The 14465-nt window shown below is 36.0% G+C and overlaps 3 protein-coding genes across 6 annotated transcripts; all 3 read right to left on the bottom strand.

Moving 5' to 3' along the window:
* Positions 1-450: 450 nt before the first annotated feature.
* On the bottom strand, positions 451-5163 carry LOC142528108 (CBL-interacting protein kinase 23-like). Of its 4 annotated transcripts, XM_075633183.1 has the most exons (15): positions 4499-5158; positions 3820-3882; positions 3679-3750; positions 3471-3578; positions 3265-3345; positions 3090-3143; positions 2883-3008; positions 2628-2717; positions 2322-2441; positions 2118-2246; positions 1899-2015; positions 1500-1556; positions 1310-1384; positions 899-977; positions 451-695 (listed from the first exon to the last, which is right to left on the bottom strand). In XM_075633183.1, exons 1-15 carry the CDS (start codon positions 4703-4705, stop codon positions 673-675), a joined length of 1401 nt encoding a protein of 466 aa, XP_075489298.1. In that variant the 5' UTR covers positions 4706-5158; the 3' UTR covers positions 451-672. The 4 variants fall into 4 exon arrangements, with proteins under 4 accessions (XP_075489298.1, XP_075489300.1, XP_075489299.1 ...); XM_075633185.1 differs by lacking the exon at positions 3820-3882 and having other exon boundaries at positions 4499-5162; XM_075633184.1 differs by lacking the exons at positions 451-695; positions 899-977 and adding an exon at positions 1024-1247 and having other exon boundaries at positions 4499-5162.
* Positions 5164-8339: 3176 nt separating this feature from the next.
* LOC142526188 (glutaredoxin-C1-like) lies at positions 8340-8771 on the bottom strand. Its single transcript, XM_075630438.1, has one exon. It carries the CDS (start codon positions 8769-8771, stop codon positions 8340-8342), a length of 432 nt encoding a protein of 143 aa, XP_075486553.1.
* A 2614-nt stretch (positions 8772-11385) lies between these two features.
* Positions 11386-13988, bottom strand: LOC142527024 (F-box protein At5g46170-like). Its single transcript, XM_075631724.1, has 2 exons — positions 12577-13988; positions 11386-11741 (listed from the first exon to the last, which is right to left on the bottom strand). The coding sequence occupies exon 1, from the start codon at positions 13743-13745 to the stop codon at positions 12618-12620; it is 1128 nt and encodes a 375-aa protein (XP_075487839.1). The 5' UTR covers positions 13746-13988; the 3' UTR covers positions 11386-11741; positions 12577-12617.
* Positions 13989-14465: the final 477 nt, after the last annotated feature.

The raw sequence follows: 14465 nt of genomic DNA, 5'->3' as shown, positions 1-14465 counted from the left end.
TTTTAAATCTTCATAAATTATGCTTTGGGCTCTTTAATTATGCAAGTCAAGTGTTCACTTGACAGTTATAGTTGTGGCCTTTCAGTGTCTCTCTCTTTAATTATAGATGAATTCATCTACACTTCTGTTTTTTTCTTCATCAACATGTAAAGAGGCCATTTCTGCAAAAGATTCTACCGAAAAATCGGGATTAAGTATTTGTGTGAGAGCGTCATAGAAGACTTTACGTCGTAATGTAAAAAGTTTGCTTGCTCCGGGTTTTCGACTAACTTTTGGAGGCAGAAGCACTTGAATGGCGCCGAGCAATCTGGTCCAACTAATGGGTTTGTACAGGATATAAAAAATATGAGCCTGGGTTCACTAGCTTTTTCCAGCATGGTCAATTCAATCCAGAAATTACACAACACTTCTTCGTGAAAGATTGGAAGTGGAAGAAAAACAAATCACAGCTCATACAATGTATATACTTCCCATATCAAGCAAACTTACATTGAAGAGACTCCAAAATACAGATTGATGCCTCAAAATGTCAATTTCTTGTACATATACCAAGTTTTAATACCAACTTACAAATAGTAGCAAGCCGACTGAACCAATATATGCACCTGAAGGCATTAGAAGCCAAAGGGCAATTCATTTATTACAACGTAACACAAACATATATAATCACGATCAAGACATTGAGGTACCAGCACCTGTAAAAACATAAACATGATGAACGGTAGCCTTCTCACTAATATTTTCAGAAATGAGAAGAAGCATATGTATCATTTTGTCTTCCAGTGTATCAAACTCGTTTCAGTTCACTCATCTGACGTGGCGTGAAAATTGATCATATTCATTGTAGAAAATATTATATCATATTATGGAATGCTCATCTTCACCCAATCACACTTACCATTATTCGCTTCAATATTCACCCCATCGTCAGTTTTCCATACAATATCTTTCAACCCAGCTGACAGGTTCTTGTAAAACTGCGAACAGAGATTCAAGTGATCATAAAAGAATTTGTATGAATTTAAATCTATGTTATTTTTTTTCTCTGTTTCTATATTCAGTTCCTTAAGTTTAACTAGAAGACATCAATTATATGAACTAAATTTATCCAGAAAAGGTTTACTTGATATATTTCCAAGAAAATTCTTTGACAAATATCAAATTAAACCTCAATCATCCCAAAAGTCAATCAATTATATCTTCAAACCAGTAGTTCCATCTTTTAAGGTCACCAGTAACAACAAAACCTGTAAGTACAATAGAACATCTGCAATGAATTTATAAGGAAATAAAGTTGAAGTGTTATTACCTTGTGAAACTCTAATGTATCTCCACCAGTCTTGTGAAGCTGAACAATGTGAAGTGAAGGAGCCACCTCAAAAATCTGTAAGGGCATTTCACAGAAGATAAATACAATCAATCAAATAAAACATCAACATTTTTCATTTTGCAAGATAAACCTCAAGGCCATTTCTCAGAAGGACCTTCAAACAACATACCTCTGTTGCAATTGACAGGTGACCCTTGCGCCCAGACTTTTCCCCATGAAGTTTCATCTGAACATTAAAAAGAGTTCAGACTCGAGACTTGATTTTGATGATAAGTAGCCCATTAAAGTAACTTAAATCAAAAGTTATAGTTTGTCACTAATTTTAGTCAAAATAATATGAATTACAACGACCACTCGCTCTCGTTCTATGCTCCTACTTCGCTCCACAATTTTGTCACATAGTTGCTAACATGATCTGAAGATAATAACAAGAGTCAAGGGTAGCATGTGCCTGGGAAACATGCAAAAGGAAACCACAGCCCTCCAAAAAATATTCCATCCACCTGTTTAGCAATCATGACCAAAATGAGAAAAGGTGGTGGTTGGAAACAGAAAAAATGTGAATCACCTTGTAGTTCTTCTTCTTCACATCAAAACCCAAGGAACCAGCAGCTTGCTCAAGTTTTGAAGCAATCTCATTTGCAGAACATTTGGATGCAAATCTCGTTTCTCGCTCAGCAAACCCCTGTAGCCATCTAAAGTGTTGGGCATATTCTATGGCTTCTTAAAATAGAGTGACTCCACCACTCTACTGCAACTATAATTTCTAGTTCATACATTTACATACCATTTGCTTTTCAAAAAGAGAATTGAGATTGAGACCCTGTGAGAAGGAGATTAGCTCGAAGGCAGTCATGAGCAGTGGTGGGGTAGGTTGTTGTTCCTCTTGCATTTCCACAACAAAGTTCGGTGAGTCCTGAATGCAAAAAAAGAATAGTTTATTACATCTATCTTTAACATTTAAATAATAAAAGCTACATCAGAAACCCACCGCTGATTCATTAAAAAGAGCATCAACATCGTCAAGAGCAACTTCCTCGCATTCAAATATAGGTTTCTTGTATCCTTTCTTGAACCACCCATTTTCGAGAACCTCAGCAATTGTGATCCTCTGTTCCACATGGCAAAATCACGAAAATAAGTTACAATTGGCATGAAATAAAGATCAGCGAATTTTAGTAAATTAGCTGCAACAAACACAGATTTTCAGACTGAAAATGCTAAAACACTTCGTCATTCTCTTCGTCTGGCTCTGCTCGAAGGGTCATATGTAAACAGCATGAAGAAGTGGACATACAGTCAATGGATTGGGATCCAATATTCTTTTGAGCAAATTCTTGGAGCTGGTAGAAAACCAAGGGGGGCATATGAACTGCGCTGCAAATATCTGACATGATTTGAAATGGAGATTAGTGTTGGTTGAGCATTAAAAACACAAATATTAAAAAAAAATTCCGGGTAATATAGAATGGAATGTTACCTTTTTGTAACATATTACAAATTCAAGATGACAGATTTCATGTTAAGCAGAGTAATATAGAATGAATGTTACCTTTTTGTACAATACCATAAGATTTGATTCTTCAAAAGGTAAATAACCAGCCATAAGAACAAAAAGTACGACACCACATGACCAAATATCTGCTTTAGCTCCATCATAACCCTTACTTTTAATCACCTAGATAATTTGGTTAGATGATTAAAAGTCTTAGATTGAAAAGAACTGGAAAACATAATGCACCAAAAGCTAATTGCAAACCTCTGGAGCAACATAGTTGGGTGTTCCACATGCTGTGTGAAGTAAGCCATCTTCCTGGCAACAAGATAATAAAATTGAACTTCAATCACAAATAACATCTTGAGTTAGGCTAGATTAAGATCTTGACAAGGTGACCCTAAATTACAGCAGAGGGATAAAGAAAAATCGTACTTACCCAAACTTGCTGAGATAGTGCACTTAATCCAAAGTCAGAGACTTTAAGGACTCCATTGACATTAAGCAACAGGTTCTCCGGCTATATATTAATAAAAATAAAATACAATTTGAATTCAAGATTGTATCAACCATCAACTATCAAGACTGTTGTGAGCGACTCTTTCCTGAGATGTTCCAAGATTAACAGGAAAATTAGAAGCTTACCTTAAGGTCTCTATGATAAACACCTCTACTGTGGCAGTAATCTACAGCATTAACTAGCTGCTGAAAATATTTTCTAGCTTCATCTTCTCCGAGCCTGCCTCTAGTAGCCTGGCCTCAAGAAACCATAAGGTGTATTGTCATCAGTTACATTCCTTGTAGCCAATCTGTCATAATTACACATCGACAGCGAATAATGCTCGTAACTTACAATTTTGTCAAAGAGTTCACCACCATTGACAAATTCCATCACGATGAATATCTTTGACTTGCTGGCCATGATCTGAAGTACAAATAACTCAAATCAATTAACAGGTTTGGACAAAGTTGGCTTGACAAGTTAAATACCAACCTCATGCATTCGAATGACATTTGGATGCCTTATTAACTTCATGGTTGAAATTTCGCACTTAATCTGCTGGAGCATTAGATTTTAACAAAACAAAGAGAAACAAAACTCCCTGGCAACTAGACAATGGAGCACGCCAGAGACCATAAAGAAAAGATGCAGTTCAATTTTTTAAAGGAAGTAATGACACCAGCTCCCTCCCACACACAAGCATAACAAAGAAATATATTTACCAATTGTCACATTCATAACATCCCTAATTTGGATGAGAATGATGAGAAACACAAACATATTTATTCATGCCATGTATAGCTTGCATATTCGTACTACTACAAGTTGATCCATAAACATTTGGCGTCATTGAAGTAGTTTCAGAATTTTATAGCCGAAAGAAGTTGGAAGACCAGAAAGCTACTCCGGTAAAATTTGGGAAAACATGCTTCAAACATAAGTTTTAAAGAGTCAAACCAACTCCTACTGCAAATGGAGAATTGCAGATTAAAGACCAGACAGCGGCAGACACCCATAATACAAAGACAAAAATATCAAGATCAAGAACAAAAAAAAAAAAAAAAAGAGAGTTAAAGGCAAAAGAGCAGCAAAGCATCGCTCAAGATTCCGTGCAGCCTCAAAAAACTAGAAAAAGTCCCGAGGGATGGGGGTGGGGGTTATCCATCAGCACCTGGCTAATCATCTTGTGCTTGAGAACTTTACTTTTATCGATAATCTTGATCGCCATATTCTCACCAGTCTCCAAGTTCCTTGCAAACTTCACCTTACCAAATGACCCTTCTCCTAATGTTCTTCCAAATTCATACTTTCCCACCCGTGTCCTCCCAGATGCACTCTCACTTCCGCTGCCCCCACCAACACTAGATTTCGATGACATTTTCTTTGTAAAGCCTGAGTCTGAATATATACTTGTAAGTACAGGTTCGACCAAAAAGAACTCGCCTTTATTATAATATTCAGATTTTTTTTTCACTCGCCGTGATTTCCAGTGCAGATCCCGGACATTTGTTTTCTTTTTCACACTCCCTTTCAAACCTCGAAACAAAAATCCTCTTCCTGAATTTCTTGAATTCGAAAACACTAGAGCCGTTTCTTCTTGCAAGGCTGCCACACCTGAGACTTCTTCACATTCATCTTCTCTTCCTGGATTTCCTCAAAGAAAAAAGGCAAAAAAAGAAGGAATACTATAAACCAAATATCGTGAATTTAATCCCTTTTCTCCCATGTAGGATTCCGAATGGCAACCATCGTGTTCAAATATACCGAAACAAATGAATTTAAAGTATTTTATTTATTATTAAACTAGATAATCAACTATTGCATATACTAAAATCACACGCAATAAATTTTTTTGTTTTCCAAAAAACAATACCATGGTTGGTTACATATGGTTGGCTTCATTTTATTTTAACTCAAAATCTTAAAAAAAAAAAAAAAACCTTGTGTAGTGTAGGATTTGGACATAAATTTAACGAATAAGATGATGTGTAATAAAATAATGGTTATCTGAAACCTTAAAAGACGAATTGAGATGTGAATAAGATTATTTGAAAATTATTATGAGTTCAAATAATTTCGATTAATATCATTTTTATGTTGAGAAATATCGTAATCAGTACTTTTCAATAATGCGGGTAGGTTGTCTTTTACTTCTAACACTAGTTTTCATTATCATTTCCCAATCAATATTCTTTTTTTGAATTTTTTAACCCAATAATTGAAGAGATCCCTCCAATGGGCTTGATATATAATATTTTATATGTGTATTGTTTTCATCTCCTTAACATATGATACATGTGATGAGTGATGAATCATGATCAATCATTCATATATTATGATTTGAATGAATGACCATAATTTATTCAACAAACCCACAGTAAAATAGATATATGTGCACTAACAAGAAAAAAAAAAACCCACCACATCTCCCACATGCAATCGGTGCAATAATCGACTGTATATTTGTTTTAATGATAATCTATATATATAAAGACAAAATAAGGTTAGGAATCATTATTATAACATACATAAAAAAATGCTGCATTGGTTTAATAATTTAATAGAAGATTCTCATATATAAGACTGAGACTTGTTAACCTTTTTATATTGATAATTTTTAAAGCCCGTATAAATAATATAATAATTAAGAAAAGTGTGAAGTTCGATCATAGCGACTAATTTGGTACCATGGATATATATAGCTATCCTTGGATAATCTTGATCTACCACGACGAAGGTTTCAGATAGATATTCTTGGAGGAGTGATTGCTGGCCATATAAGCTGTGCTATATGTTGAAACTTCATTGCTGGATTGTTGTCTAGGTGTTTTTTTAGATTGAACATCAGGTCGTGGTCCTAATTTGTGATTTAAATCAGTGGAATCCAAATAGTCCACCGACGGTTTCCGTTGATAATAAATCTAGCTAGCAATCAAATAATAATAAATAAATAATGAGTCCAAGTAACGATTCTACAGTAGATTAATATTTAATTACTAATATTTTTTTTACTTAAATTAAGTTAGAAAACTTAAATAAAATGATGATATATAAATTATCAATCTAAACTAATTAAATAAGACAATTGCATGCGATAGATTAAATGATCAATGAGAAATTCAAATTCAAATAAAGAACTAAGACACACAATAATGTCAAACTCTACAATGTTGACAGCACGCTTAAAATCTAATTAATTAATTAATAAATTCTTGCACAATCATTTTGAAATCCCCCAATTTATTTATTAAATGTTTCGAGTTAATAAATATGTTTAAATCTAACCATCCAATTATTCTTATTTGAATTTAATTAAATCTAAATCCATTTTTTTTTTTTTTGTGTAATTTCAGTTTCCCATAAAACAACACATAGAAATCGATTTCTAGTCAATTTTATGATGAGTTGATTGGCGTGTGTAAATGGAAAGTTATGCAAAGAATGTCCCCAAAAACGTGTGTGAGCATTTTCAAGTAGGTAGCCATCAAGAAAATTGGAGAGAAATCGATCACATATTTATTCATTAACGGGTCGCGCTGAGGTGGGCGAGATCATCCACCCCAACGTAAACTTTGCGCTCATTAATTTTTCTTTGATACTCAGGAGCTGGGGCAGCCAAGTTCGACGTCCTAGCACGCACTCTTCGACTTTAGGCTCTTAAATCCCATTTTCTCTATCAAATTACCCACAAACACATGAGGAACAATTACTATGCATAGTATATAATAAAAATAACTAAACATAGAAGCAACATAAAAGAAACATCCATGAATCAGACTTAAAACGACACACATCAGGCAATAATGAAGGAGGTAGTGAAGGACATGGAAGAAACTCTATCTAATTCAAAGAAAGAGGAGACTACTCAGCGAAAAATATCACAAGCCACTGAGAAGTTTGAACAAAACTTGTCTCAAAAGATTGAGGAGCAAGGTGAATCCCCACGTTGACTGAAACCTGGAGAAGCCAACACAATATAATCTGACCAGGGATATAATGAGGAGACAGATTATACCCCATCATGACATGTATGATTATGCTGACATAATTTCTTATGGTTTAATTTGGATGTAGCGGATAACGTACATGAACAAGAATTTGTCTTCCCCACCATAATATTGGTTTCTCTATTAATCTGTCTTAATAGAGAAACCAATACATTAATCCTAGCCTTAATCCAATTTTAAAAAATGTGGATAACTGATAGGTATTTCTTCACATAAATTTAGAACACATTTCTTGATATATATGGATATAGCTTATTTTCTCCCAAGGTCATTATCTGTACCTGCTCATGCACCTCTTTGGATGAGGAGGATAAAAAAATAATAATAATAATAAATAAAGAAATCAGATAAAATGATCATGATTTATATACGATTGCAATCATTGATTCAATGCCTTTTTTTCACCAACTGCCAAATCCCAACTTAGGTCATTCTTCCTTTGACTAATAGTACAGCACATTCTGAGAAAGTGCTGATTTCGACACATTTTGCTTATTCATAACGATTTGATTCCTGTCACAAAGTAACTCTAGTGTCATGTGATTTGTGCATGAATATAAATAATTATTTTAGTATCTGTCAACTAATTGAAATAATTTCTTATATAGTTTTAACATTGATCGTATATATTATCAAATTTTTTCCACGTTAATTAAGCCGTTCATCATTATCAAATGTTTTTTTAGTTTCAAACACCATAGTCATGAGTTTTTCCAAATCGTTCCAGTGTTATATTTTGTAACGAATATATGAAGGTATGCATGTGGCTCGGCCGCGGGTTGTAAATTAATGGCAATAAATTGCATCCCGGAAATTAAAACGTGATCTAAATTAATGTAGAGAGCATAAAAACATAAAATATTTCTATTTTCGCAGAATTCCATGTTCGAACATATATGTGGCTACTAGCTAATGACAACGTAAACTCAGTTTCATGCGGGTTAATTAGATCCTAAATTAAACTATATTAATTAATGAGCCTGGATGGGATGATGCCAACAAGATTCAAAGCCAGAGAGCTCCTGCATCCTTGAGCAGAGGAACAAGACTGCCATTAATGTGGCAAGTCAACACTTTCTCTATGCCTCCCAAGAACCTGCCACCCACGAACACCGCCGGCACCACCAGCTGTATATGTGTACCGTTGCCGCCACCGGATAGGTGATAAAGTAGAGCCTGAATGTCTCTGCCAGATTCGTGGTGGTCGAGCTCCACGATAGCAGGGCCAACTCCGAGTCCCAGAAGCAACTGTTTGACTACGTGGCACATGCAGCAGCCGCTGATTGTGAACACCACCACCGCATTGCTGGACACCAGCACGCTCAGTGTCTCGAACACAGGCTCCCAGCTCGCCGCAGCTTTCACCTCTCCTCCAACTCCAACACCACCGCCAATCATCATAACAGATGACACCAACTTATCTGCTACTTGATTCATTTGGTTATAAGGATTAGCTTAATCGTAAAAACTTTGGGCAGAGGAGTTAAAAAAAATATAAAGTTGCGATCAGCAAGACAGGAGAAATGAAGAAAGGGTTATGTTAGCCGTTGTATATATATTGCATCGAGGAGAAATTGGAAAGTTGGCATGTGAGTGAGACACAATTCATTGGTGAAAGACCAAACAACTTTAAGGGTTTAAAAAGCATTTATAAGAGCATCTGTTTTGCATGACAAAGACAGACAGAGTGAGACTGTGAGAGAGAGAATAGGACTCACTGAATAAAATAAGATCAAGGCTTAAAAAGTAGCTTCAACGTACCCGGCAATTTCTGAGGCTGTGATTTCTTCTTCTTCTTCTGTCTGTAATCCAGCATGAGCTGGGGAAGATAATTAATGAGTAGGGTATGGGACTAGCTAGAAACCTGGGTTGATTCCATCCTACATGTAGAGACACTACCCCATGATAAAATCAATGGTCCAAATTTAGACACACATACATGGGGTCCACTAATTTTTTTAAAACCATGTGAGGGCAGTGCCCTCACATGTAGCATCGACCTAACCAAAAACCTGATGTTAAAGTTTTGAAGGACTCATGCATGCTCGTCGGTTAAACTCATTTCTGACCCGACTTACTTTTTTTTAACCTCTTAGACTCGTCACACAATTATATTTATAACAAAAATTAATTAAGCATATTAATTTAATTAGGGTCTTATTAATTACAAGTCCAATTCAATCAGATTAGTCAAACAAACATAGTAGCTATGAAATTTAAAATATAAACATGTCGGGTCCTATGATAGTACTAGCTAGTTACTTGACTCATATTATTTATTACATTTACAAAATCTATTACAAATAGTACCCGACCCAAACTCATTTCATCTCCACTCTAACGGCATGTACCCACCCATTATAGGATATGCAACATATTCCTGCTGCCCATATTTATTTTTCCTTTTGAGGGATTGATGAATTAACTTTAATGCCGTGACATGGAATGCATGCATAGATTAATTATCAATTACCCTGATTATATATATATATATATATATATATATATATATATATATACCAACTAGGTCACGTTACATTTATTTAAGCTGACAATTCATTTGTTATCAATGAATGAGACGATTCGGGTGAGATCTAATGTAGATCCAACTTTCGATTTACTCGTGGGTCCGGGGGGTCCGGTGGAGACCACCACGGTTCCTCTCTTCTTGAGAATCCAAACATCTCTTATCAGTGTATGAACAACTATCTCTCGAGCACAGATTCGGCCTCAATGGGAAAAGAAAATGGAGCACCTAACAATGCATCTTCACAAACCAAGAACTACGAGATCACCCCTTTCATTCTGAGGTGACGGAGGGATCGTACCATTTGAGTCTTTTTTTTCATGCTTTTTCCGGATGTCTGGAGAAAGCTGCAATCAATATGATTTCACTAATCCTCCCTTCGCGAAAGGAAGAGCGTGAAATTCTTTTTTCTTTTCGCTGGAATCAGGAGATTGGATCTAACCGTAAAAATGCTTGTTATAAATATTTTTCGTTTTTTAAATCTGTGCTCTGTATCGTCCGTATCAGTTGTCAGGAAAATTTTTCCCGAGGAAATAATAAACATTTATTATTAGTTGTACTAAAATAATTAAGCATTGCAGATTTTACATCCATCGGTTTCCAATTTTTATTTTATATTATAATCCATTCTTTCAATTTTTTTGTTAGAAGTCCAAAACATAAAATATTAATTTTTAAATTTTATAAATAGTTCAAAATATATATACCAAAGAAAACCGATTTAATTAGTACATCACCATATCTAACATATCCTAATATTTCAAAATCAAAATTGTGAATAGTTTCATCCACACACACACACACCCAATTGCAATTTATGCACAAACTATTATAAGTGGATTCAGATACAATATTGATATGTTCTTTTCCCATAACTTTCATATTAACGTAGCTCTTTTATTACAAATAGTCTCATTTAAGATACAGTTACGAAATATTTATCATATCAAAATAAAATAAATGATAGTCAGAAAATTTCGATCTAAACATCTACGAACAAACTCAATACTCTTATTTCAATCATCGACTATGGTGAAATTAGCTTTCGATCTCTCTCTGATACTGTTCATAATCCCCATTTGAGGTATTTATTGACCAGTAGAATTGTGGCAAGAGAGATCTCAACTTGGGTTTTTGCTGTTGAAAGCAACGCCCCACACCAACCCTTCTACCACATATATTTTAATAGAACATCCGATTATCAAAAATATTTTTAGTAGGTCCATTAGATAGATAAAGGTTGAGGGCATTATCCTCGAGGATGACATTTCCTAACCTTGTTCTCTCCCGTTGGTAAAATTGGAAATTCGGAACAAAAGAATAGTAATAACTCCACGGTTTGGTAAATCCGATAGTGACCGAGTATCACAGTGGCCACAAGTAATACAAAAATACAAGAAACACAACTTCATTTAAGGTGGAGGTAAGCTAAGAATCTTATTTGGTATTTGAAAACTTCATACACAAATCCTTCGTGCGGAAGAAAGTTGAGACAAGTTCACAAATTTATTCAGGCAGTAAATCAGTTAAAACACGTATATATGCAGTTGTAATCAGAAGTCGGTAGGCAACCAGTTAATCTTTAAACAATCACAGAAGCATAGCATCTTAATAAGTAACATATTTACAGAGAGGTAGCTAACAAAGGCAGATGACCAAAAATTCAAAGACGGTAATTCTCATAACATAGTCCAGATGAAAGCAAGCACCTATCATCAATAGTTTTACTGTAGAAAGTAAAGTTAAAGCTCATAACGAACCATCGACTGAGATCGCACAGTCGTGATAGCCAGCAGCATAGCAAGATAAACTTTTTTTACTTGTAGCATGTTATTCCCGAGGAAATATTTTGAACTCTACTCTTATCCTTCTTGGATTCCCTGGAAAATACATTGAAATGACTCATATGAGGCAATAAATTTGAATTACATGATTGGCAAGGCAAATACATCAACCTAACAAGATATACCATGTTACAAAGCAGAAGTGCGATATTGTTGCAACAAAAGTAGAATGTGCACGTGACAAAGAAATCAATCATCCTTGAATGAAAAATTATAAAGATAGAACATATATGATGCAAGAGTGGCTGTTTATTATAGCTAGAACAAAGACGTAATCAACAACGTGAACGATCCAGTGTTATAGAGCAAACATAGGAAGATCTGTGATGAAAGCAAAATAACTCAATCACACAAAGTCAATTTATTATGGGAGTAGCTTGATTTTAGTCAAGACATTTCACAAAAAAGTCCAATAATCTGAAAGAAGTAATATTTCCTACAATGGATTACAGTAAAATAACTGTACATTTGGCTCTCACCGTCAGAGAGGATTTCGAACTTCCAATCAATTCCGACCAAATGAGAATAAAGGCTAAATATGTATTCAAACCCAATCGGCATGCTCATTACTGACAGAAAAAGTTGATACAGTAACTCAAATATGATGCAAGATACCTGAATTACTGTCTAAATAAATAGAAAACAAGTCAAGAAACAGCTGACTGTCTGTGACTGAACATAAAAACATCCTAACAAACTTATGAATCCATCTCAGTCAGTGGCACAAAGAAACAGCTAGAGAAAACATGAGATTAAGGAATCCCCCGTCAATCCCAATTCAATGTCTATTTTGCTGCTAGCAATGGCTAGCACAGATTTCAAATCACAAATCAGAAAGTTGCCCAAGCATTTACATCAGAAGGAAATTTACCTCAAAGAAATCCATTAGCCAATCTTTTCTCAAACCCCACCTCAAAATGAGTTCATTTCCAGACAATAAGTTCTCCTCTTCACCAGCATCCTTGCAGCAGTGCCGAAAGGCTCCTCAAATGCGGAGGCTACCCAATTCCCTTCCGAACCCACGACCTCTATCTTCGACTGCTCACGAGGCTTAATTGCAACCAAAGTCGCCCCTATAAGCACCATCCCATTTGGCAACTCCAAATGGGAAGCATACCATAACCGCATATTCAGAGCTGGAACAAGAGTCCTCTTTGATGCCGAGGATGCAGACAATGGCTTCAACCGAAGCTCCTCCAACTGCACTTTGTTCATAGATAACACTCCCTGTCCATCTGAGTCGGTCAAAATCAAGCTTTCTAGGGTTTTGTGTTCCGCTATTATAGGCTGCAGCAGATAATGCCTCGCCGAGGCCGCGATCAATGAGCTAATAGTCCACACAACACGCAGCTTTAAACCCCCATTCGTGTAAAAAGACTCTGGTATGCTGCCATTATCAATCGCCAATCCATTACTGTTATTTCCAATATCATTATTATCGATATTACGACCACAGACCCTATTCGGATTATGAATGACACTGGAAGCGGCAAGAATTACACAATTATCGAGCGTTGACCCAAAATTGGCCCTCCACTTGAGCAAAACACCAGCGTCTATCCCCAACTCCCCACTCGGAAGTGTAATCCGTAGGAGCTTGATTTCGTTAAAATTCTTCAACACTTGAGTAGGTGAATGGTGGGTGACGCAGTTTTGCTCGGTTTCGCAGTCGGAATCTTCTACGAAGGAAGGAAGGCGACTGGCGGCTGGAGTAACGAATTGTGTAAAAGCTTGAAAGGGCTTGAAGAGTCCGAGGAATAGGCGAAAGAAAGAGGATATGGGGTGCCGGGATTTTTCAGAGGCGAGCGAGGATGAAGAGGAATCGTCGTCCGAGATGACGCAATCGACGCGCACGATTATGGTGTCGACTTGAGGAACGAGAGAGTGAAACCTCTTCGAAACAACGCAGCATCGGCCCAATGATTTGACATCCCCAATTTTGTTAAAGATGACGAGGAGAAGGGAGTCCGGAATCCCGTCGAACAGATCGATCGGCTCGGGGTGGATTTTACCGCCCAGATCTAATCGAATAGAACCCATTTCCCACGAACTAACTACGCAGAACCGAATATCACCGTTGGGATAGTGTTGTGCAGGCAAGATCTACGAATGGAAAAATAGGATATGAAATAGTGGATCCGAGGCGTAAAGCTCTGAATATATAAACTCGACTGTTTCAGTCGGGCATTGGAGGCGATTAGAGGAGGAGAAAGAAACACACGATTAGTGTGTGTGCTGTGCGTCTTTTTTACAGCGAACTAGTTTTTTTATTTACTTCGTGAACAAGTTTTATTATCATCACCGCATATATATATAGGTACTAAAAATAGAGAGATTAAAATAATAATTTTGGTCCAACTAAATTTTTGACAAATAACACAACTCAAATATCTTTTTTTTTTTTAAGTACAATACTACATAAATACCAAGACATTTGATACCATTCGTGAAAACCAAGACGGAAAACCACTAACGACCCATTCTATTATTCGACATAGCACCACGAGTCAAATGGTGCGCAGCTTTATTGGCATTATGACTCATGTTTCTATTTTTCCCAAAGCATACAAGATAAAGTGATTGGGCCAAGCCTTGCATTTTGGTGTATCGGTAACATTGAGTATGATTGTGGCAATAAGGCATAGTGGGTGCTTCTTCTTGTAGCAGATGCTCTGTTTCCACGAACTTTAGTACGTGGAAGATAAGTTTCTTGGGGAAAATGATGACCAATGAAGCTATAGAAAGTAATTCTCATTCTAA

This window comes from Primulina tabacum, chromosome 15 (genome assembly GCF_025594145.1).
Source record: "Primulina tabacum isolate GXHZ01 chromosome 15, ASM2559414v2, whole genome shotgun sequence".
In the NCBI taxonomy this organism is placed as follows: domain Eukaryota; kingdom Viridiplantae; phylum Streptophyta; class Magnoliopsida; order Lamiales; family Gesneriaceae; genus Primulina; species Primulina tabacum.
This window is presented reverse-complemented; position numbering and strand designations above follow the sequence as displayed.

What these genes read in the sequence shown, in the direction of transcription:
- LOC142526188 (XM_075630438.1), bottom strand. Translation starts at nt 8,771, where the DNA reads ATGAATCAAGTAGCAGATAAGTTGGTGTCATCTGTTATGATGATTGGC.
- LOC142528108 (XM_075633183.1), bottom strand. Translation starts at nt 4,705, where the DNA reads ATGTCATCGAAATCTAGTGTTGGTGGGGGCAGCGGAAGTGAGAGTGCA. An exon ending in TTTATCATAGAGACCTTAAG is followed by an intron (nt 3,346 to 3,470) that starts GTAAGCTTCTAA and finishes ATTAATATATAG; the next exon opens with CCGGAGAACCTGTTGCTTAA. An exon ending in ACCTGTCAATTGCAACAGAG is followed by an intron (nt 1,385 to 1,499) that starts GTATGTTGTTTG and finishes ATGCCCTTACAG; the next exon opens with ATTTTTGAGGTGGCTCCTTC.
- LOC142527024 (XM_075631724.1), bottom strand. Translation starts at nt 13,745, where the DNA reads ATGGGTTCTATTCGATTAGATCTGGGCGGTAAAATCCACCCCGAGCCG.